The 22,418-nt window shown below is 45.7% G+C and overlaps 1 protein-coding gene across 7 annotated transcripts in view; it reads right to left on the reverse strand.

The window, feature by feature from the left end:
* The window catches only part of usp3 (ubiquitin specific peptidase 3), a 93,996-nt gene that overhangs the window by 55,779 nt on the left and 15,799 nt on the right, over nt 1-22,418 (reverse strand). For all 7 annotated transcript variants that reach the window (XM_045212791.1, XM_045212787.1, XM_045212789.1 and 4 more), the window contains 4 exons: nt 16,247-16,330; nt 11,885-11,966; nt 8,516-8,598; nt 1,491-1,604 (listed from right to left, as the gene is read on the reverse strand). In XM_045212791.1, the coding sequence (XP_045068726.1) occupies nt 1,491-1,604; nt 8,516-8,598; nt 11,885-11,966; nt 16,247-16,330 (363 nt within the window). The remainder of the gene's footprint in view (nt 1-1,490; nt 1,605-8,515; nt 8,599-11,884; nt 11,967-16,246; nt 16,331-22,418) is intronic.

A 22,418-nucleotide genomic window follows, 5' to 3' on the forward strand; every position in this document is an offset into this window, starting at 1 on the left:
AAAACATCTTCTGAGCTGCTGACTAACTGTAAACCAGAGGGTCTTCAACTGGCGGCTGGCGGGCCAAATCTGGCCTGCAAGCTGATTTTATGTGGCCCGCCAAGGTCGTCTTGGTAATGTATTTTCATTGGATTTGTTGTTGTTTTTGTTTGAAGTAATGCTGTTGTATTAGGGCTGAGCGGTATACCGTATTTTACGATATACTGGTATTGATGCACGGAGTGGTTTGGGTTTTACTTTACCTTCTATAAAAAGGTATTTTGATGTTTGGTTTGTTAAATGGGATACGCTGTATGTAATGTCCACTTCCCTACTTGAGTCATCCCTCTCCATGCTGCTTTCTACTCAGCTCAGACTCTTTAGGTCTTCGTTATCTGGAAAATGTAGACCTAAATCAGCATGTTGTTTGTGCAACAGTATCCTCTAAATCAAAGAGAAATACGCCAAGCAAGAATATGTTAGCTACATTAAAAAGCTAAGAGAAAACATTAAATGTAGCCAAAGGTTATAGGGTCCCCTAAGAAACGCTTATCAACACTTTGGTTCCTACCGTGTCACAATAAATCCTCCCTTGCATTTTCATTCGTTGTCATGTCAAACACTGTATTCAAAATGGCCACTATTATATTCTAACTATAGAAGCAGAATAATCATTCTATTTCCATGATTCTAACAGTTCACCCAAGAGTTTTGCTCTAAATCACAATTGCAACATCTGGTTAAAATAGGCCTGTAAATTACTGTGAAATATTTATTTCTTATACCGTGATATGATATTTTGGTCATACCGCCTAGCCCTATGGGGTACATTTTGGCATTGGCGGGTAAGATGTCCATATCAGGGGACAACAGTGGGAGCGTTTCATACAATAATGAAGTAAGATCACATTTATAGCAAAATAAATGCTGCAGTAGCTGTTTCCAAAATATTTCTGCCATTTTGTTTCATAGCTGGTAAATGAATCGCACAAATAACTATATCCCACCTGGCGCTGCATCACTGTCTGGCTGGGGGGCTGCGCACACGGAGTTAAGCGCTGAGTGAGAGATTCATTTTCAGGCATAAAAGTTGGTCTAATTTAATCTAAACGAAAGTCTACTAAAAGTGAGACTTTGTCCTCATGTTTCTTGGCTATTTAGATTTTGTTCACAAGCTAGGTTGCTTTTCAACGTCTGAATATCAACTGCTAGGGAAGAGAACAGCTGCTGGTCGGACTCAATCACACAGGCACATGACTCTAGTGGCCCTGTTACCACGGTAACTTCCAGCCCTTAAAGGGGCAGCTGAACATTTGTCTCATCTGTGATGTTTTGGTTAAAAGAAATTGAGCAATATTACTTTTTAATAGTAATACATTTATTGTTTTAGAAACAAAGCATGCTCAACTGTTATGTTATTTTTGTGTAAATGTTTTATTTTGGCTTGTAACATTTTGGCTGGTGGACCAAAAAGTTAGCTTCAGGCCCTGCAAACACACGTAAGACCTTACACACTGGTGTCTCCCTGGCTGCGGGTGTGGTACATCCTCCGCCCTGCAGTCTTCCCGCTCCGCAGCGCCACCGCTGGCAGCTCCTTGAAATAACAGCTGAACTGCTGGATGTTGCTGGAATAGAAACAGCTTCTTATCACCTTAACAGTTTAACACAGCTTCTTAACACCTTAACAGTTTAACACAGCTTCTTATCACCTTAACAGTTTAACACAGCTTCTTATCATCTTAACAGTTTAACACAGCTTCTTATCACCTTAACAGTTTAACACAGCTTCTTAACACCTTAACAGTTTAACACAGCTTCTTATCACCTTAACAGTTTAACACAGCTTCTTAACACCTTAACAGTTTAACACAGCTTCTTATCACCTTAACAGTTTAACACAGCTTCTTATCACCTTAACAGTTCAACACAGCTTCTTATCACCTTAACAGTTTAACACAGCTTCTTAACACCTTAACAGTTTAACACAGCTTCTTATCACCTTAACAGTTTAACACAGCTTCTTATCACCTTAACAGTTTAACACAGCTTCTTATCACCTTAACAGTTTAACACAGCTTCTTAACACCTTAACACAGCTTCTTAACACCTTAACAGTTTAACACAGCTTCTTATCACCTTAACAGTTTAACACAGCTTCTTATCACCTTAACAGTTTAACACAGCTTCTTATCACCTTAACAGTTTAACACAGCTTCTCATCACCTTAACAGTTTAACACAGCTTCTTAACAGTTTAACACAGCTTCTTAACACCTTAACACAGCTTCTTAACACCTTAACAGTTTAACACAGCTTCTTATCACCTTAACAGTTTAACACAGCTTCTCATCACCTTAACAGTTTAACACAGCTTCTTAACACCTTAACACAGCTTCTTAACACCTTAACAGTTTAACACAGCTTCTTATCACCTTAACAGTTTAACACAGCTTCTTATCACCTTAACAGTTTAACACAGCTTCTTATCACCTTAACAGTTTAACACAGCTTCTTAACACCTTAACAGTTTAACACAGCTTCTTAACACCTTAACAGTTTAACACAGCTTCTTAACACCTTAACAGTTTAACACAGCTTCTTAACACCTTAACAGTTTAACACAGCTTCTTAACACAGCTTCTTATCACCTTAACAGTTTAACACAGCTTCTTATCACCTTAACAGTTTAACACAGCTTCTTATCACCTTAACAGTTTAACACAGCTTCTTATCACCATAACAGTTTAACACAGCTTCTTATCACCTTAACAGTTTAACACAGCTTCTTATCACCTTAACAGTTTAACACAGCTTCTTATCACCTTAACAGTTTAACACAGCTTCTTAACACCTTAACAGTTTAACACAGCTTCTTAACACCTTAACAGTTTAACACAGCTTCTTAACACAGCTTCTTATCACCTTAACAGTTTAACACAGCTTCTTAACACCTTAACAGTTTAACACAGCTTCTTAACACCTTAACAGTTTAACACAGCTTCTTATCACCTTAACAGTTTAACACAGCTTCTTATCACCTTAACAGTTTAACACAGCTTCTTATCACCTTAACAGTTTAACACAGCTTCTTAACACAGCTTCTTATCACCTTAACAGTTTAACACAGCTTCTTAACACAGCTTCTTATCACCTTAACAGTTTAACACAGCTTCTTATCACCTTAACAGTTTAACACAGCTTCTTATCACCTTAACAGTTTAACACAGCTTCTTATCACCTTAACAGTTTAACACAGCTTCTTATCACCTTAACAGTTTAACACAGCTTCTTATCACCTTAACAGTTTAACACAGCTTCTTAACACCTTAACAGTTTAACACAGCTTCTTATCACCTTAACAGTTTAACACAGCTTCTTATCACCTTAACAGTTTAACACAGCTTCTTAACACAGCTTCTTATCACCTTAACAGTTTAACACAGCTTCTTAACACCTTAACAGTTTAACACAGCTTCTTATCACCTTAACAGTTTAACATAGCTTCTTATCACCTTAACAGTTTAACACAGCTTCTTATCACCTTAACAGTTTAACACAGCTTCTTAACACAGCTTCTTAACACCTCAGCCAACATGTAGACTATATACTGTAATGTATAGACAATTACTGAAACTATGTATAACCCTAACCCAATGTATAGACAATTACTGAAACTATGTATAACCCTAACCCTAACCCAATGTATAGACAATTACTGAAACTATGTATAACCCTAACCCAATGTATAGACAATTACTGAAACTATGTATAACCCTAACCCTAACCCAATGTATAGACAATTACTGAAACTTTGCCAAATCGGTTTTTATAAAGCTTCACATTTTATTCAGTTACTTTAAAAATGGGCAACTGAAGAATTGTGGCCCAAAACATCACGGAGAAGTTTCATTTCAAGATAGACTAAAGGTTAGCCATGGTTTCTGAGAGGGAGGAAGTGAGGTAGCGGAGGAAGTCATCAGTGTAAAAGAGATGTGGAACTAGAGGGTTTCTCTGTGTTAGATATTATATGAAGCAGACACGCGAGGTAGAAGGGAAGGTGGAGGGGAAACAGTGGAACTAGAGGGGAAACATTACCTTTGGTCCCTTTAGTTACCAGGCAGCAGACTTAAAGCCCCCCCACCACTGGGGACTCCATCTGCAGGCATGGAGCTGCCCCATTACTGGAAACAGTGCCTTTGGTCCCTTTAGTTACCAGGCAGCAGACTTAAAGCCCCCCCACCACTGGGGACTCCATCTGCAGGCATGGAGCTGCCCCATTACTGAACCAGGGAATGGCCATGGTTACAGAATACTGAGGAGCCAGAGACTGGTCATGACTACAGCCCACTGAGCCAGAGACTGGCCATGACTACAGACCACTGAGCCAGAGACTGGTCATGACTACAGACCACTGAGCCAGAGACTGGCCATGACTACAGACCACTGAGGAGACTGGCCATGACTACAGCCCACTGAGCCAGAGACTGGTCAGGACTACAGACCACTGATCCAGAGACTGGTCATGACTACAGACCACTGATCCAGAGACTGGTCAGGACTACAGACCACTGAGGAGACTGGTCAGGACTACAGACCACTGATCCAGAGACTGGTCAGGACTACAGACCACTGAGGAGACTGGTCAGGACTACAGACCACTGATCCAGAGACTGGTCATGACTACAGACCACTGATCCAGAGACTGGTCAGGACTACAGACCACTGATCCAGAGACTGGTCATGACTACAGACCACTGATCCAGAGACTGGTCATGACTACAGACCACTGATCCAGAGACTGGTCATGACTACAGCCCACTGAGCCAGAGACTGGTCAGGACTACAGACCACTGAGCCAGAGACTGGCCATGACTACAGACCACTGATCCAGAGACTGGTCAGGACTACAGACCACTGAGCCAGAGACTGGCCATGACTACAGACCACTGATCCAGAGACTGGTCAGGACTACAGACCACTGAGGAGACTGGTCAGGACTACAGACCACTGATCCAGAGACTGGTCATGACTACAGACCACTGAGCCAGAGACTGGTCATGACTACAGACCACTGATCCAGAGACTGGTCAGGACTACAGACCACTGAGGAGACTGGTCATGACTACAGACCACTGAGCCAGAGACTGGTCATGACTACAGACCACTGAGCCAGAGACTGGTCATGACTACAGACCACTGAGCCAGAGACTGGTCATGACTACAGACCACTGATCCAGAGACTGGTCAGGACTACAGACCACTGAGCCAGAGACTGGTCATGACTACAGACCACTGAGGAGACTGGTCATGACTACAGACCACTGAGCCAGAGACTGGTCAGGACTACAGACCACTGAGGAGACTGGCCATGACTACAGACCACTGAGCCAGACAGTAGGCCATGACTACAGACCACTGATCCAGAGACTGGCCATGATTACAGACCACTGAGCCAGAGACTGGCCATGACTACAGACCACTGAGCCAGAGACTGGTCAGGACTACAGACCACTGAGCCAGAGACTGGTCATGACTACAGACCACTGAGCCAGAGACTGGTCATGACTACAGACCACTGAGCCAGACAGTGGCCATGACTACAGCCCACTGAGCCAGAGACTAGGCCATGACTACAGCCCACTGAGCCAGACAGTAGGCCATGACTACAGCCCACTGAGGCCAGACAGTAGGCCATGACTACAGCCCACTGAGCCAGACAGTAGGCCATGACTACAGCCCACTGAGCCAGAGACTGGTCATGACTACAGCCCACTGAGCCAGACAGTAGGCCATGACTACAGCCCACTGAGCCAGACAGTAGGCCATGACTACAGCCCACTGAGGAGCCAGACAGTAGGCCATGACTACAGCCCACTGAGCCAGACAGTAGGCCATGACTACAGCCCACTGAGCCAGACAGTAGGCCATGACTACAGCCCACTGAGCCAGACAGTAGGTCATGACTACAGCCCACTGAGCCAGACAGTAGGTCATGACTACAGACCACTGAGCCAGACAGTAGGCCATGACTACAGACCACTGAGCCAGACAGTAGGTCATGACTACAGCCCACTGAGCCAGACAGTAGGTCATGACTACAGCCCACTGAGCCAGACAGTAGGCCATGACTACAGACCACTGAGCCAGACAGTAGGCCATGACTACAGCCCACTGAGCCAGACAGTAGGCCATGACTACAGACCACTGAGCCAGAGACTGGTCATGACTACAGCCCACTGAGCCAGACAGTAGGCCATGACTACAGCCCACTGAGCCAGACAGTAGGCCATGACTACAGCCCACTGAGCCAGACAGTAGGCCATGACTACAGCCCACTGAGCCAGACAGTAGGCCATGACTACAGCCCACTGAGCCAGACAGTAGGCCATGACTACAGCCCACTGAGCCAGAGACTGGTCATGACTACAGCCCACTGAGCCAGAGACTGGTCATGACTACAGCCCACTGAGCCAGAGACTGGTCATGACTACAGCCCACTGAGCCAGACAGTAGGCCATGACTACAGCCCACTGAGCCAGACAGTAGGCCATGACTACAGCCCACTGAGCCAGACAGTAGGCCATGACTACAGCCCACTGAGCCAGACAGTAGGCCATGACTACAGCCCACTGAGCCAGACAGTAGGCCATGACTACAGCCCACTGAGCCAGACAGTAGGCCATGACTACAGCCCACTGAGCCAGACAGTAGGCCATGACTACAGCCCACTGAGCCAGACAGTAGGCCATGACTACAGCCCACTGAGCCAGACAGTAGGCCATGACTACAGCCCACTGAGCCAGACAGTAGGCCATGACTACAGCCCACTGAGCCAGACAGTAGGCCATGACTACAGCCCACTGAGCCAGACAGTAGGCCATGACTACAGCCCACTGAGCCAGACAGTAGGCCATGACTACAGCCCACTGAGCCAGACAGAAGGCCATGACTACAGCCCACTGAGCCAGACAGTAGGCCATGACTACAGCCCACTGAGCCAGACAGTAGGCCATGACTACAGCCCACTGAGCCAGACAGTAGGCCATGACTACAGCCCACTGAGCCAGACAGTAGGCCATGACTACAGCCCACTGAGCCAGACAGTAGGTCATGACTACAGCCCACTGAGCCAGACAGTAGGCCATGACTACAGCCCACTGAGCCAGACAGTAGGCCATGACTACAGCCCACTGAGCCAGACAGTAGGCCATGACTACAGCCCACTGAGCCAGACAGTAGGCCATGACTACAGCCCACTGAGCCAGACAGTAGGCCATGACTACAGCCCACTGAGCCAGACAGTAGGCCATGACTACAGCCCACTGGAGCCAGACAGTAGGCCATGACTACAGCCCACTGAGCCAGACAGTAGGTCATGACTACAGACCACTGAGCCAGACAGTAGGCCATGACTACAGCCCACTGAGCCAGACAGTAGGCCATGACTACAGCCCACTGAGCCAGACAGTAGGCCATGACTACAGACCACTGAGCCAGACAGTAGGCCATGACTACAGCCCACTGAGCCAGACAGTAGGCCATGACTACAGACCACTGAGCCAGACAGTAGGCCATGACTACAGACCACTGAGCCAGACAGTAGGCCATGACTACAGACCACTGAGCCAGACAGTAGGCCATGACTACAGCCCACTGAGCCAGACAGTAGGCCATGACTACAGCCCACTGAGCCAGACAGTAGGCCATGACTACAGCCCACTGAGCCAGACAGTAGGCCATGACTACAGCCCACTGAGCCAGACAGTAGGCCATGACTACAGCCCACTGAGCCAGACAGTAGGCCATGACTACAGCCCACTGAGCCAGACAGTAGGCCATGACTACAGCCCACTGAGCCAGACAGTAGGCCATGACTACAGCCCACTGAGCCAGACAGTAGGCCATGACTACAGCCCACTGAGCCAGAAGGCCATGACTACAGCCCACTGAGCCAGACAGTAGGCCATGACTCGGCCCACTGAGCCAGACAGTAGGCCATGACTACAGCCCACTGAGCCAGACAGTAGGTCATGACTACAGCCCACTGAGCCAGACAGTAGGCCATGACTACAGCCCACTGAGCCAGACAGTAGGCCATGACTACAGCCCACTGAGCCAGACAGTAGGTCATGACTACAGCCCACTGAGCCAGACAGTAGGCCATGACTACAGCCCACTGAGCCAGACAGTAGGCCATGACTACAGCCCACTGAGCCAGACAGTAGGCCATGACTACAGCCCACTGAGCCAGACAGTAGGCCATGACTACAGCCCACTGAGCCAGACAGTAGGCCATGACTACAGCCCACTGAGCCAGACAGTAGGTCATGACTACAGCCCACTGAGCCAGACAGTAAGCCATGACTACAGACCACTGAGCCAGACAGTAGGCCATGACTACAGCCCACTGAGCCAGACAGTAGGTCATCCACACAACACAGGCCATATTGAGGCCAGAGCCAGAGCCTTAAGCCATACAGGTCACCCGAGTTCCCAACAGGGACCATAATGAGCCTTGGCTCACCGGAGGGACTTACCTGAGAGACTGCAGGATGGCGTTCATGAAGCATGTGTTTCCCAGGTTCTGTAACCCCGTGGCAGAGAGAGATGAGGCCCCACCCTGAGAGGAAGGAGAGAGAGACCATGTCTCAGCCATTATGAACAATAGCTCTTCCATTAAACACAAAAATATGTTTAACAAAATAAATAAAAATGAAAAAATGTTTTGGGCCTCACTGCTATTAGCCCATACAAACACATTGAATAACAGATTCACTACATGGAACAACAGATAGTCCTTACTGCTATTAGCCCATACAAACACATTGAATAACAGATTCACTACATGGAACAACAGATAGTCCTTACTGCTATTAGCCCATACAAACACATTGAATAACAGATTCACTACATGGAACAACAGATAGTCCTTACTGCTATTAGCCCATACAAACACATTGAATAACAGATTCACTACATGGAACAACAGATAGGCCTTACTGCTATTAGCCCATACAAACACATTGAATAACAGATTCACTACATGGAACAACAGATAGTCTTTACTGCTATTAGCCCATACAAACACATTGAATAACACATTCACTACATGGAACAACAGATAGTCTTTACTGCTATTAGCCCATACAAACACATTGAATAACAGATTCACTACATGGAACAACAGATAGGCCTTACTGCTATTAGCCCATACAAACACATTGAATAACAGATTCACTACATGGAACAACAGATAGTCTTTACTGCTATTAGCCCATACAAACACATTGAATAACAGATTCACTACATGGAACAACAGATAGTCCTTACTGCTATTAGCCCATACAAACACATTGAATAACAGATTCACTACATGGAACAACAGATAGTCCTTACTGCTATTAGCCCGTACAAACACATTGAATAACAGATTCACTACATGGAACAACAGATAGTCCTTACTGCTATTAGCCCATACAAACACATTGAATAACAGATTCACTACATGGAACAACAGATAGTCTTTACTGCTATTAGCCCAAACAAACACATTGAATAACAGATTCACTACATGGAACAACAGATAGTCCTTACTGCCATTAGCCCAAACAAACACATTGAATAACAGATTCACTACATGGAACAACAGATAGTCTTTACTGCTATTAGCCCAAACAAACACATTGAATAACAGATTCACTACATGGAACAACAGATAGTCCTTACTGCTATTAGCCCATACAAACACATTGAATAACAGATTCACTACATGGAACAACAGATAGTCCTTACTGCTATTAGCCCATACAAACACATTGAATAACAGATTCACTACATGGAACAACAGATAGTCTTTACTGCTATTAGCCCAAACAAACACATTGAATAACAGATTCACTACATGGAACAACAGATAGTCCTTACTGCTATTAGCCCATACAAACACATTGAATAACAGATTCACTACATGGAACAACAGATAGTCCTTACTGCTATTAGCCCATACAAACACATTGAATAACAGATTCACTACATGGAACAACAGATAGTCCTTACTGCTATTAGCCCATACAAACACATTGAATAACAGATTCACTACATGGAACAACAGATAGTCCTTACTGCTATTAGCCCATACAAACACATTGAATAACACATTCACTACATGGAACAGATAGTCCCCCCCCCCCAAAAAAGAAAATCTAAAGGAAGTCTGTTCTGAAATGTCTGTCCTATATCTGAGAGATACAGTGGGGAAAAAAAGTATTTAGTCAGCCACCAATTGTGCAAGTTCTCCCACTTAAAAAGCTGAGAGAGGCCTGTAATTTTCACCATAGGTACACGTCAACTATGACAGACAAAATGAGGGAAAAAAATCCAGAAAATCCCATTGTAGGATTTTTTATGAATTTATTTGCAAATTATGGTGGAAAATAAGTATTTGGTCAATAACAAAAGTTTCTCAATACTTTGTTATATACCCTTTGTTGGCAATGACACAGGTCAAACGTTTTCTGTAAGTCTTCACAAGGTTTTCACACACTGTTGCTGGTATTTTGGCCCATTCCTCCATGCAGATCTCCTCTAGAGCAGTGATGTTTTGGGGCTGTCACTGGGCAACACGGACTTTCAACTCTCTCCAAAGATTTTCTATGGGGTTGAGATCTGGAGACTGGCTAGGCCACTCCAGGACCTTGAATGCATCTTACGAAGCCACTCCTTCGTTGCCCGGGCGGTGTGTTTGGGATCATTGTCATGCTGAAAGACCCAGCCACGTTTCATCTGCAATGCCCTTGCTGATGGAAGGAGGTTTTCACTCAAAATCTCATGATACATGGCCCCATTCATTCTTTCCTTTACACGGATCAGTCGTCCTGGTCCCTTTGCAGAAAAACAGCCCCAAAGCATGATGTTTCCACCCCCATGCTTCATAGTAGGTATGGTGTTCTTTGGATGCAACTCAGTATTCTTTGTCCTCCAAACACGACGAGTTGAGTTTTTACCAAAAAGTTATATTTTGGTTTCATCTGACCATATGACATTCTCCCAATCCTCTTCTGGATCATCCAAATGCACTCTAGCAAACTTCAGACGGGCCTGGACATGTACTGGCTTCAGCAGGGGGACACAGGATTTGAGTCCCTGGCGGCGTACTGTGTTACTGATGGTAGGCTTTGTTACTTTGGTCCCAGCTCACTGCAGGTCATTCACTAGGTCCCCCTGTGTGGTTCTGGGATTTTTGCTCACCGTTCTTGTGATCATTTTGACCCCACGGGGTGAGATCTTGCGTGGAGCCCCAGATCAAGGGAGATTATCAGTGGTCTTGTACGTCTTCCATTTCCTAATAATTGCTCCCACAGTTGATTTCTTCAAACCAAGCTGCTTACCTATTGCAGATTCAGTCTTCCCAGCCTGGTGCAAGTCTACAATTTTGTTTCTGGTGTCCTTTGACAGCTCTTTGGTCTTGGCCATAGTGGAGTATGGAGTGTGACTGTTTGAGTTTGTGGACAGGTGTCTTTTATACTGATAACAAGTTCAAACAGGTGCCATTAATACAGGTAACTAGTGGAGGACAGAGGAGCCTCTTAAAGAAGAAGTTACAGGTCTGTGAGAGCAAGAAATCTTGCTTGTTTGTAGGTGACCAAATACTTATTTTCCACCATAATTTGCAAATAAATTCATTAAAAATCCTACAATGTGATTTTCCGGATTTTTTTTCCTCCATTTGTCTGTCATAGTTGACGTGTACCTATGATGAAAATTACAGGCCTCTCTCATCTTTTTAAGTGGGAGAACTTGCACAATTGGTGGCTGACTAAATACTTTTTTTCCCCACTGTACAAGACAGATCAGGAAGCGTTTGATATTTTTTAACTGCCAAATAAAATCAATTGTGGAACACTTACGTTGTCCTTTAACAGTTTACTGGAAGGAGAGTTGCTTTCCAGAAGTTTCCTCTTTGTCCGTCTGGCAACAGCCAGTGGAGAGCTGTAGGAGATAAATAACATAATGTCTCAAATGCCAAAAGCACAGCGTTATAATTAAGCAATAAGGCCCGAGGGGGTGTGGTATATTGGCCATATACCACAAACCCCCTGAGGTGCCTTATTGCTATTATAAACCAGTTACCAATGTAATTAGCACAGTAAAAATAAAATGTTCTGTCATACCCGTGGTATACGGTCTGATATACCACGGCTGTCAGCCAATCAGCATTCAGGGCTCGAACAACCCAGTTTATAATGTAAATTATATCAGTAAGACGAGAGCTTCTCTGTCAACAGCCAATGGAGAAGAGGGAGAGAGATATCATGATATTAGGACTGCTACCACTGTCATAGGCTGTGTAGAATAACGGCCCAAATGTCACCCTGTTCCCTTTACATTTACGTCATTTAGCAGACGCTCTTATCCAGAGCGACTTACAAATTGGTGCATTCACCTTATAGCCAGTGGGATAACCACTTTACAATTTATTTAAACAAAAAAAAATTGGGGGGGGGTCATCAACGAGATTCAGCCACGAGACTATTTTCTTTCTTGAGCGGATGGTCAAGGGCCGGAACATAACTACAAATAATTTGTTGACTGCAAATTGACCACAAGAAGCCCAAACAGATATAATATCTGACTAAAACAATACCCCATAATTGACAAAGCAAAACCAGGTTTTTAGAAATGCTTGCAAATTTATTACCAATAAAACACTGAAATATCAAGTATTCAGACCCTTTACGCAGTACTTTGTTGAAGCACCTTTGGCAGCGATTACAGCCTCGAGTCTTCTTGGGTATGACGCTATAAGCTTGGCACACCTGTATTTGGGGAGTTTCTGCCATTCTTCTCTGCAGATCCTCTCAAGCTCTGTCAGGTTGGATGGGGAGCGTCGCTGCACAGCTATTTTCAGGTCTCTCCAGAGATTGAGACTTGTCCCGAAGCCACTTCTGTGTTGTCTTGGCTGTGTGCTTAGGGTCGTTGTCCTGTTGGAAGGTGAACCTTTGCCCCAGTCTGAGGTCCTGAGCACTCTGGAGCAGGTTTTCATCAAGGATCTCTCTGTACTTTGCTCCGTTCATCTTTCCCTCGATCCTGACTAGTCTCCCAGTCCCTGCAAACGAAAAACATCCCCACAGCATGATGCTGCCACCATGTTTTTCCGTAGGGATGGTGCCAGGTTTCCTCCAGACGTGACGCTTGGCATTCAGGCCAAAGAGTTCAATCTTGGTTTCATCAGACCAGAGAATCTTGTTTCTCATGGTCTGAGAGTCTTTAGGTGCCTTTTGGAAAACTCCAAGTGGGCTGTCATGTGCCTTTTACTGAGGAGTGGCTTCCGTCTGGCCACTACCATAAAGGCCTGATTGGTGGAGAGCTGCAGAGACGGTTGTCCTTCTGGAAGGTTCTCCAATCTCCACAGAGGAACTCTGGATCTCTGTCAGTGTGACCATAGGGTTCTTGGTAACCTCCCTGACCAAGGCCCTTCTCCCCCGATTGCTCAGTTTAGCCGGGCGGCCAGCTCTAGGAAGAGTCTTGGTGGTTCAAAACTTCTCCCATTTAAGAATGATGGAGGCCACTGTGTTCTTGGGGACCTTCAATGCTGCAGACATTGTTTGGTACCCTTCCCCAGATCTGTGCCTCGACACAATCTTGTCTCGGAGCTCTACGGACAATTCCTTCGACCTCATGGATTGGTTTTTGCTCTGACAACTGTGGGACCTTATATAGACAGGTGTGTGCCTTTCCAGATCATGTGCACCTGAGCTCAATTTCTAGTCTCATAGCAAAGGGTCTGAATACTTACGTAGATAAGGTATCTGTTTTTTTATATGTAATAAATGTGCAACAATTTCTAAAAACATGTTTTCGCTTTGTCATTATGTGGTATTGTGTGTAGATTGATGAGGATTTTTTTGTATTTAATCCGATTTAGAATAAGGCTGTAACACAACAAAATGACAAATAGGTTTTCCTTTAAAACAATAAGAAACAATTAAATTCTATGTCAATTTACAATGCCGAACAATTGTCCTATTTGGTATGTATGACTGCTAGGGCAATGAAGTTATCTACCTCAACCATTTACAGACATCGAACGCAGCTACAGTAACATGTCCATAGCGATGATAACTTTTCAGACAATACATCTCTTTTTTTTGTTATGGCTGCATCAGGTCTACCTTTTCAGACAGTAGAATTCTGCTCTGACGTAAAACGTTCTGTATTGTTTCCCTGACAACCATAAACGGGGCTGATTGATGTGGTGATGTGGTGGTGTTTTATGGTATCGTCACTAGATGTGTTTTATTTCTACTAAATGTCTTGGTAATTTACAGTATTTAACAAACTTTAAAGTACTTTTTTTTTTAGGAGAGAGTGGTCTGTGTGCAGGCAAGAAAGCTGCACGCAGCAGCTCAAGATTATTTGATTGACGCTCTGGTTGCCTAGTGGTGGACTCTAGTCCCCTTTACAGACAAGTAAAATGTCTGTTCATAGAAGAGAAGGTTTTGTGTCGGCATTTAAAAAGCCGTAGCGTAGCCTACCCTAACAGACAAACATGTCGTAGCCGAGGCACTTTCAAGGGGCCACATTCCATTATGTCTGAAAGGTGTATTCGATACAGCGGGAAATGCATAAGTATTTTGTTTTCCGCTATGATCGGATTGTCAAAACTTACAGATACAAACTTGAAACCACTAATCTTGACAAATTGGGTGAAACTCCTGGACAGGAGGATATCTGTTGCCAACAGAGGCGCAATGGGAAGGTACAAGCAAAATATATTTAGCTCCCCTGCCTTTGACAAAGTGGGCACTGATGTGTTTCAGAACCGCGGACAGCAACCGCTATCCAACGCGGGAGAAAGAGCATTTGTTATAAAATAATATCATTGTTATTAGTGTTGCACCATTGTTCTTATGTAATATAACCATATACAGTGTCAGTAGCACATGTCTTGGAGTGATGGACTGCCCCATCCCCGTGGCCTCCATAGTGATGGACTGCCCCATCCCCGTGGCCTCCACAGGGCATGTCTTGGAGTGATGGACTGCCCCATCCCCGTGGCCTCCATAGTGATGGACTGCCCCATCCCCGTGGCCTCCACAGGGCATGTCTTGGAGTGATGGACTGCCCCATCCCCGTGGCCTCCACAGGGCATGTCTTGGAGTGATGGACTGCCCCATCCCCGTGGCCTCCACAGGGCATGTCTTGGAGTGATGGACTGCCCCATCCCCTCCATAGGACATGTCTTGGAGTGATGGACTGCCCCATCCCCGTGGCCTCCACAGGGCATGTCTTGGAGTGATGGACTGCCCCATCCCCGTGGCCTCCATAGGACATGTCTTGGAGTGATGGACTGCCCCATCCCCGTGGCCTCCATAGGACATGTCTTGGAGTGATGGACTGCCCCATCCCCGTGGCCTCCACAGGGCATGTCTTGGAGTGATGGACTGCCCCATCCCGTGGCCTCCACAGGGCATGTCTTGGAGTGATGGACTGCCCCATCCCCGTGGCCTCCACAGGGCATGTCTTGGAGTGATGGACTGCCCCATCCCCGTGGCCTCCACAGGGCATGTCTTGGAGTGATGGACTGCCCCATCCCCGTGGCCTCCACAGGGCATGTCTTGGAGTGATGGACTGCCCCATCCCCGTGGCCTCCACAGGGCATGTCTTGGAGTGATGGACTGCCCCATCCCCGTGGCCTCCACAGGGCATGTCTTGGAGTGATGGACTGCCCCATCCCCGTGGCCTCCACAGGGCATGTCTTGGAGTGATGGACTGCGCCATCCCCGTGGCCTCCATAGGGTGGTGCACAATTGGCCCAGCGTCGTCCGGGTTTGGCCGGCGTGGGCCGTCATTGCAAATAAGAATTGTTCTTAACTGACTTGCCTAGTTAAATAAAGGTTAAATAAAAATTAAATTTAAAAAATGGATCAGTCCACTCAGACAGGAGCCAATCAGACAGGTGAACACCATTATATTTTTCTTCTATTTTATTTTGGGGCTACTGCTCGACTAAAAGAAAATCGACAAACAGCCTATCGACCAAACAATCGACCAGTCGACTAAATGGGGTCAACCCTAGTTAGCCCTTTAGTCGCACACTGTTGCAAAACGTTTTGCGCTGTAGCAAAATGTTGGTAACAGAAAACGTTTTGCAATAAAAATGAGGGTTTCAGGTAGGTCCCATCGCGTTTCTTTCGCATCCATTTGATTCCTGTGAAAACACCTCAGTTGGCAAACATTGTAGGGTCACCATGCTAATGAATACTCACTTCTCCAGACTCCGTAGATGCTCTCTCACCTTCTGCACCTGTCCTAGCTTGGTGTCGTTCACTACAAAGTCATCACACCTGTAACTAGAGAGAGAGAAAGAGAAAGGTCAACACCCTACCTGTAACTATAGAGAGAAAGGTCAACACCCTACCTGTAACTATAGAGAGACAGGTCAACACCCTACCTGTAACTATAGAGAGACAGGTCAACACCCTACCTGTAACTATAGAGAGACAGGTCAACACCCTACCTGTAACTATAGAGAGAGACAGGTCAACACCCTACCTGTAACTATAGAGAGAGACAGGTCAACACCCTACCTGTAACTAGAGAGAGACAGGTCAACACCCTACCTGTAACTATAGAGAGAGACAGGTCAACACCCTACCTGTAAATATAGAGAGACAGGTCAACACCCTACCTGTAACTAGAGAGAGACAGGTCAACACCCTACCTGTAACTATAGAGAGACAGGTCAACACCCTACCTGTAACTATAGAGAGAGGTCAACACCCTACCTGTAACTATAGAGAGACAGGTCAAGACCCTACCTGTAACTAGAGAGAGACAGGTCAACACCCTACCTGTAACTAGAAAGAGACAGGTCAACACCCTACCTGTAACTAGAGAGAGACAGGTCAACACCCTACCTGTAACTAGAGAGAGACAGGTCAACACCCTACCTGTAACTAGAGAGAGACAGGTCAACACCCTACCTGTAACTAGAGAGAGACAGGTCAACACCCTACCTGTAACTAGAGAGAGACAGGTCAACACCCTACCTGTAACTATAGAGACAGGTAAACACCCTACCTGTAACTATAGAGAGACAGGTCAACACCCTACCTGTAACTAGAGAGAGAAAGGTCAACACCCTACCTGTAACTAGAGAGAGACAGGTCAACACCCTACCTGTAACTATAGAGAGACAGGTCAACACCCTACCTGTAACTATAGAGACAGGTCAACACCCTACCTGTAACTATAGATAGACAGGTCAACACACTACCTGTAACTATAGAGAGACAGGTCAACACCCTACCTGTAACTAGAGAGAGACAGGTCAACACCCTACCTGTAACTAGAGAGAGACAGGTCAACACCCTACCTGTAACTATAGAGAGAGACAGGTCAACACCCTACCTGTAACTAGAGAGAGACAGGTCAAGACCCTACCTGTAACTATAGAGAGACAGGTCAAGACCCTACCTGTAACTAGAGAGAGACAGGTCAACACCCTACCTGTAACTAGAGAGAGACAGGTCAACACCCTACCTGTAACTAGAGAGAGACAGGTCAACACCCTACCTGTAACTAGAGAGAGACAGGTCAACACCCTACCTGTAACTATAGAGAGACAGGTCAACACCCTACCTGTAACTATAGAGACAGGTCAACACCCTACCTGTAACTATAGATAGACAGGTCAACACACTACCTGTAACTATAGAGAGAGACAGGTCAACACCCTACCTGTAACTATAGAGAGAGACAGGTCAACACCCTACCTGTAACTATAGAGAGACAGGTCAACACCCTACCTGTAACTATAGAGAGACAGGTCAACACCCTACCTGTAACTATAGAGAGACAGGTCAACACCCTACCTGTAACTATAGAGAGACAGGTCAACACCCTACCTGTAACTATAGAGAGAGGTCAACACCCTACCTGTAACTATAGAGAGACAGGTCAACACCCCCACCTGTAACTATAGAGACCGGTCAACACCCTACCTGTAACTATAGAGAGACAGGTCAACACCCTACCTGTAACTATAGAGAGACAGGTCAACACCCTACCTGTAACTATAGAGAGACAGGTCAACACCCTACCTGTAACTATAGATAGACAGGTCAACACACTACCTGTAACTATAGAGAGACAGGTCAACACCCTACCTGTAACTATAGAGAGAGACAGGTCAACACCCTACCTGTAACTATAGAGAGACAGGTCAACACCCTACCTGTAACTAGAGAGAGACAGGTCAACACCCTACCTGTAACTATAGAGAGAGACAGGTCAACACCCTACCTGTAACTAGAGAGAGACAGGTCAACACCCTACCTGTAACTATAGAGAGAGACAGGTCAACACCCTACCTGTAACTATAGAGAGACAGGTCAACACCCTACCTGTAACTAGAGAGACAGGTCAAGACCCTACCTGTAACTAGAGAGAGACAGGTCAACACCCTACCTGTAACTAGAGAGAGACAGGTCAACACCCTACCTGTAACTAGAGAGAGACAGGTCAACACCCTACCTGTAACTATAGAGAGACAGGTCAACACCCTACCTGTAACTATAGAGAGACAGGTCAACACCCTACCTGTAACTATAGAGACAGGTCAACACCCTACCTGTAACTATAGAGAGACAGGTCAACACCCTACCTGTAACTATAGAGAGACAGGTCAACACCCTACCTGTAACTATAGAGAGACAAGTCAACACCCTACCTGTAACTATAGATAGACAGGTCAACACACTACCTGTAACTATAGAGAGACAGGTCAACACCCTACCTGTAACTATAGAGAGAGACAGGTCAACACCCTACCTGTAACTATAGAGAGACAGGTCAACACCCTACCTGTAACTATAGAGAGAGACAGGTCAACACCCTACCTGTAACTATAGAGAGACAGGTCAACACCCTACCTGTAACTAGAGAGAGACAGGTCAACACCCTACCTGTAACTAGAGAGAGACAGGTCAACACCCTACCTGTAACTATAGAGAGAGACAGGTCAACACCCTACCTGTAACTAGAGAGAGACAGGTCAAGACCCTACCTGTAACTAGAGAGACAGGTCAAGACCCTACCTGTAACTATAGAGAGACAGGTCAACACCCTACCTGTAACTAGAGAGAGACAGGTCAACACCCTACCTGTAACTAGAGAGAGACAGGTCAACACCCTACCTGTAACTAGAGAGACAGGTCAACACCCTACCTGTAACTATAGAGAACAGGTCAACACCCTACCTGTAACTATAGAGAGACAGGTCAACACACTACCTGTAACTATAGAGAGACAGGTCAACACCCTACCTGTAACTATAGAGAGAGACAGGTCAACACCCTACCTGTAACTATAGAGAGAGACAGGTCAACACCCTACCTGTAACTATAGAGAGACAGGTCAACACCCTACCTGTAACTATAGAGAGACAGGTCAACACCCTACCTGTAACTATAGAGAGAGGTCAACACCCTACCTGTAACTATAGAGAGACAGGTCAACACCCCACCTGTAACTATAGAGACCGGTCAACACCCTACCTGTAACTATAGAGAGACAGGTCAACACCCTACCTGTAACTATAGAGAGACAGGTCAACACCCTACCTGTAACTATAGAGAGACAGGTCAACACCCTACCTGTAACTATAGAGAGACAGGTCAACACCCTACCTGTAACTATAGATAGACAGGTCAACACACTACCTGTAACTATAGAGAGACAGGTCAACACCCTACCTGTAACTATAGAGAGAGACAGGTCAACACCCTACCTGTAACTATAGAGAGACAGGTCAACACCCTACCTGTAACTAGAGAGAGACAGGTCAACACCCTACCTGTAACTATAGAGAGAGACAGGTCAACACCCTACCTGTAACTATAGAGAGAGACAGGTCAACACCCTACCTGTAACTATAGAGAGACAGGTCAACACCCTACCTGTAACTATAGAGAGACAGGTCAACACCCTACCTGTAACTATAGAGAGACAGGTCAAGACCCTACCTGTAACTAGAGAGAGACAGGTCAACACCCTACCTGTAACTAGAGAGAGACAGGTCAACACCCTACCTGTAACTAGAGAGAGACAGGTCAACACCCTACCTGTAACTAGAGAGAGACAGGTCAACACCCTACCTGTAACTAGAGAGAGACAGGTCAACACCCTACCTGTAACTAGAGAGAGACAGGTCAACACCCCTACCTGTAACTGAGAGAGACAGGTCAACACCCTACCTGTAACTATAGAGAGACAGGTCAACACCCTACCTGTAACTATAGAGACAGGTCAACACCCTACCTGTAACTATAGAGAGACAGGTCAACACCCTACCTGTAACTATAGAGAGACAGGTCAACACCCTACCTGTAACTATAGAGAGACAGGTCAACACCCTACCTGTAACTATAGATAGACAGGTCAACACACTACCTGTAACTATAGAGAGACAGGTCAACACCCTACCTGTAACTATAGAGAGAGACAGGTCAACACCCTACCTGTAACTATAGAGAGACAGGTCAACACCCTACCTGTAACTATAGAGAGACAGGTCAACACCCTACCTGTAACTATAGAGACAGGTCAACACCCTACCTGTAACTATAGATAGACAGGTCAACACACTACCTGTAACTATAGAGAGAGACAGGTCAACACCCTACCTGTAACTATAGAGAGAGACAGGTCAACACCCTACCTGTAACTATAGAGAGACAGGTCAACACCCTACCTGTAACTATAGAGAGACAGGTCAACACCCTACCTGTAACTATAGAGAGACAGGTCAACACCCTACCTGTAACTATAGAGAGAGAGGTCAACACCCTACCTGTAACTATAGAGAGACAGGTCAACACCCCACCTGTAACTATAGAGACCGGTCAACACCCTACCTGTAACTATAGAGACAGGTCAACACCCTACCTGTAACTATAGAGAGACAGGTCAACACCCTACCTGTAACTATAGAGAGACAGGTCAACACCCTACCTGTAACTATAGAGAGACAGGTCAACACCCTACCTGTAACTATAGATAGACAGGTCAACACACTACCTGTAACTATAGAGAGACAGGTCAACACCCTACCTGTAACTATAGAGAGAGACAGGTCAACACCCTACCTGTAACTATAGAGAGACAGGTCAACACCCTACCTGTAACTAGAGAGAGACAGGTCAACACCCTACCTGTAACTATAGAGAGAGAGACAGGTCAACACCCTACCTGTAACTGAGAGAGACAGGTCAACACCCCTACCTGTAACTATAGAGAGAGACAGGTCAACACCCTACCTGTAACTATAGAGAGACAGGTCAACACCCTACCTGTAACTATAGAGAGACAGGTCAAGACCCTACCTGTAACTATAGAGAGACAGGTCAAGACCCTACCTGTAACTAGAGAGAGACAGGTCAACACCCTACCTGTAACTAGAGAGAGACAGGTCAACACCCTACCTGTAACTAGAGAGAGACAGGTCAACACCCTACCTGTAACTAGAGAGAGACAGGTCAACACCCTACCTGTAACTAGAGAGAGACAGGTCAACACCCTACCTGTAACTATAGAGAGACAGGTCAACACCCTACCTGTAACTATAGAGACAGGTCAACACCCTACCTGTAACTATAGAGACAGGTCAACACCCTACCTGTAACTATAGAGAGACAGGTCAACACCCTACCTGTAACTATAGAGAGACAGGTCAACACCCTACCTGTAACTATAGAGAGACAGGTCAACACACTACCTGTAACTATAGAGAGACAGGTCAACACCCTACCTGTAACTATAGAGAGACAGGTCAACACCCTACCTGTAACTATAGAGAGACAGGTCAACACCCTACCTGTAACTAGAGAGAGACAGGTCAACACCCTACCTGTAACTAGAGAGAGACAGGTCAACACCCTACCTGTAACTATAGAGAGAGACAGGTCAACACCCTACCTGTAACTAGAGAGAGACAGGTCAACACCCTACCTGTAACTAGAGAGAGACAGGTCAACACCCTACCTGTAACTAGAGAGAGACAGGTCAACACCCTACCTGTAACTAGAGAGAGACAGGTCAACACCCTACCTGTAACTATAGAGAGACAGGTCAACACCCTACCTGTAACTATAGAGAGACAGGTCAACACCCTACCTGTAACTATAGAGAGACAGGTCAACACCCTACCTGTAACTATAGAGAGACAGGTCAACACCCTACCTGTAACTAGAGAGAAAGGTCAACACCCTACCTGTAACTATAGAGAGACAGGTCAACACCCTACCTGTAACTATAGAGAGACAGGTCAACACCCTACCTGTAACTATAGAGAGACAGGTCAACACCCTACCTGTAACTATAGAGAGAAAGGTCAACACCCTACCTGTAACTATAGAGAGACAGGTCAACACCCTACCT

This window comes from Coregonus clupeaformis, unplaced genomic scaffold (genome assembly GCF_020615455.1).
Source record: "Coregonus clupeaformis isolate EN_2021a unplaced genomic scaffold, ASM2061545v1 scaf0051, whole genome shotgun sequence".
Taxonomy (NCBI): domain Eukaryota; kingdom Metazoa; phylum Chordata; class Actinopteri; order Salmoniformes; family Salmonidae; genus Coregonus; species Coregonus clupeaformis.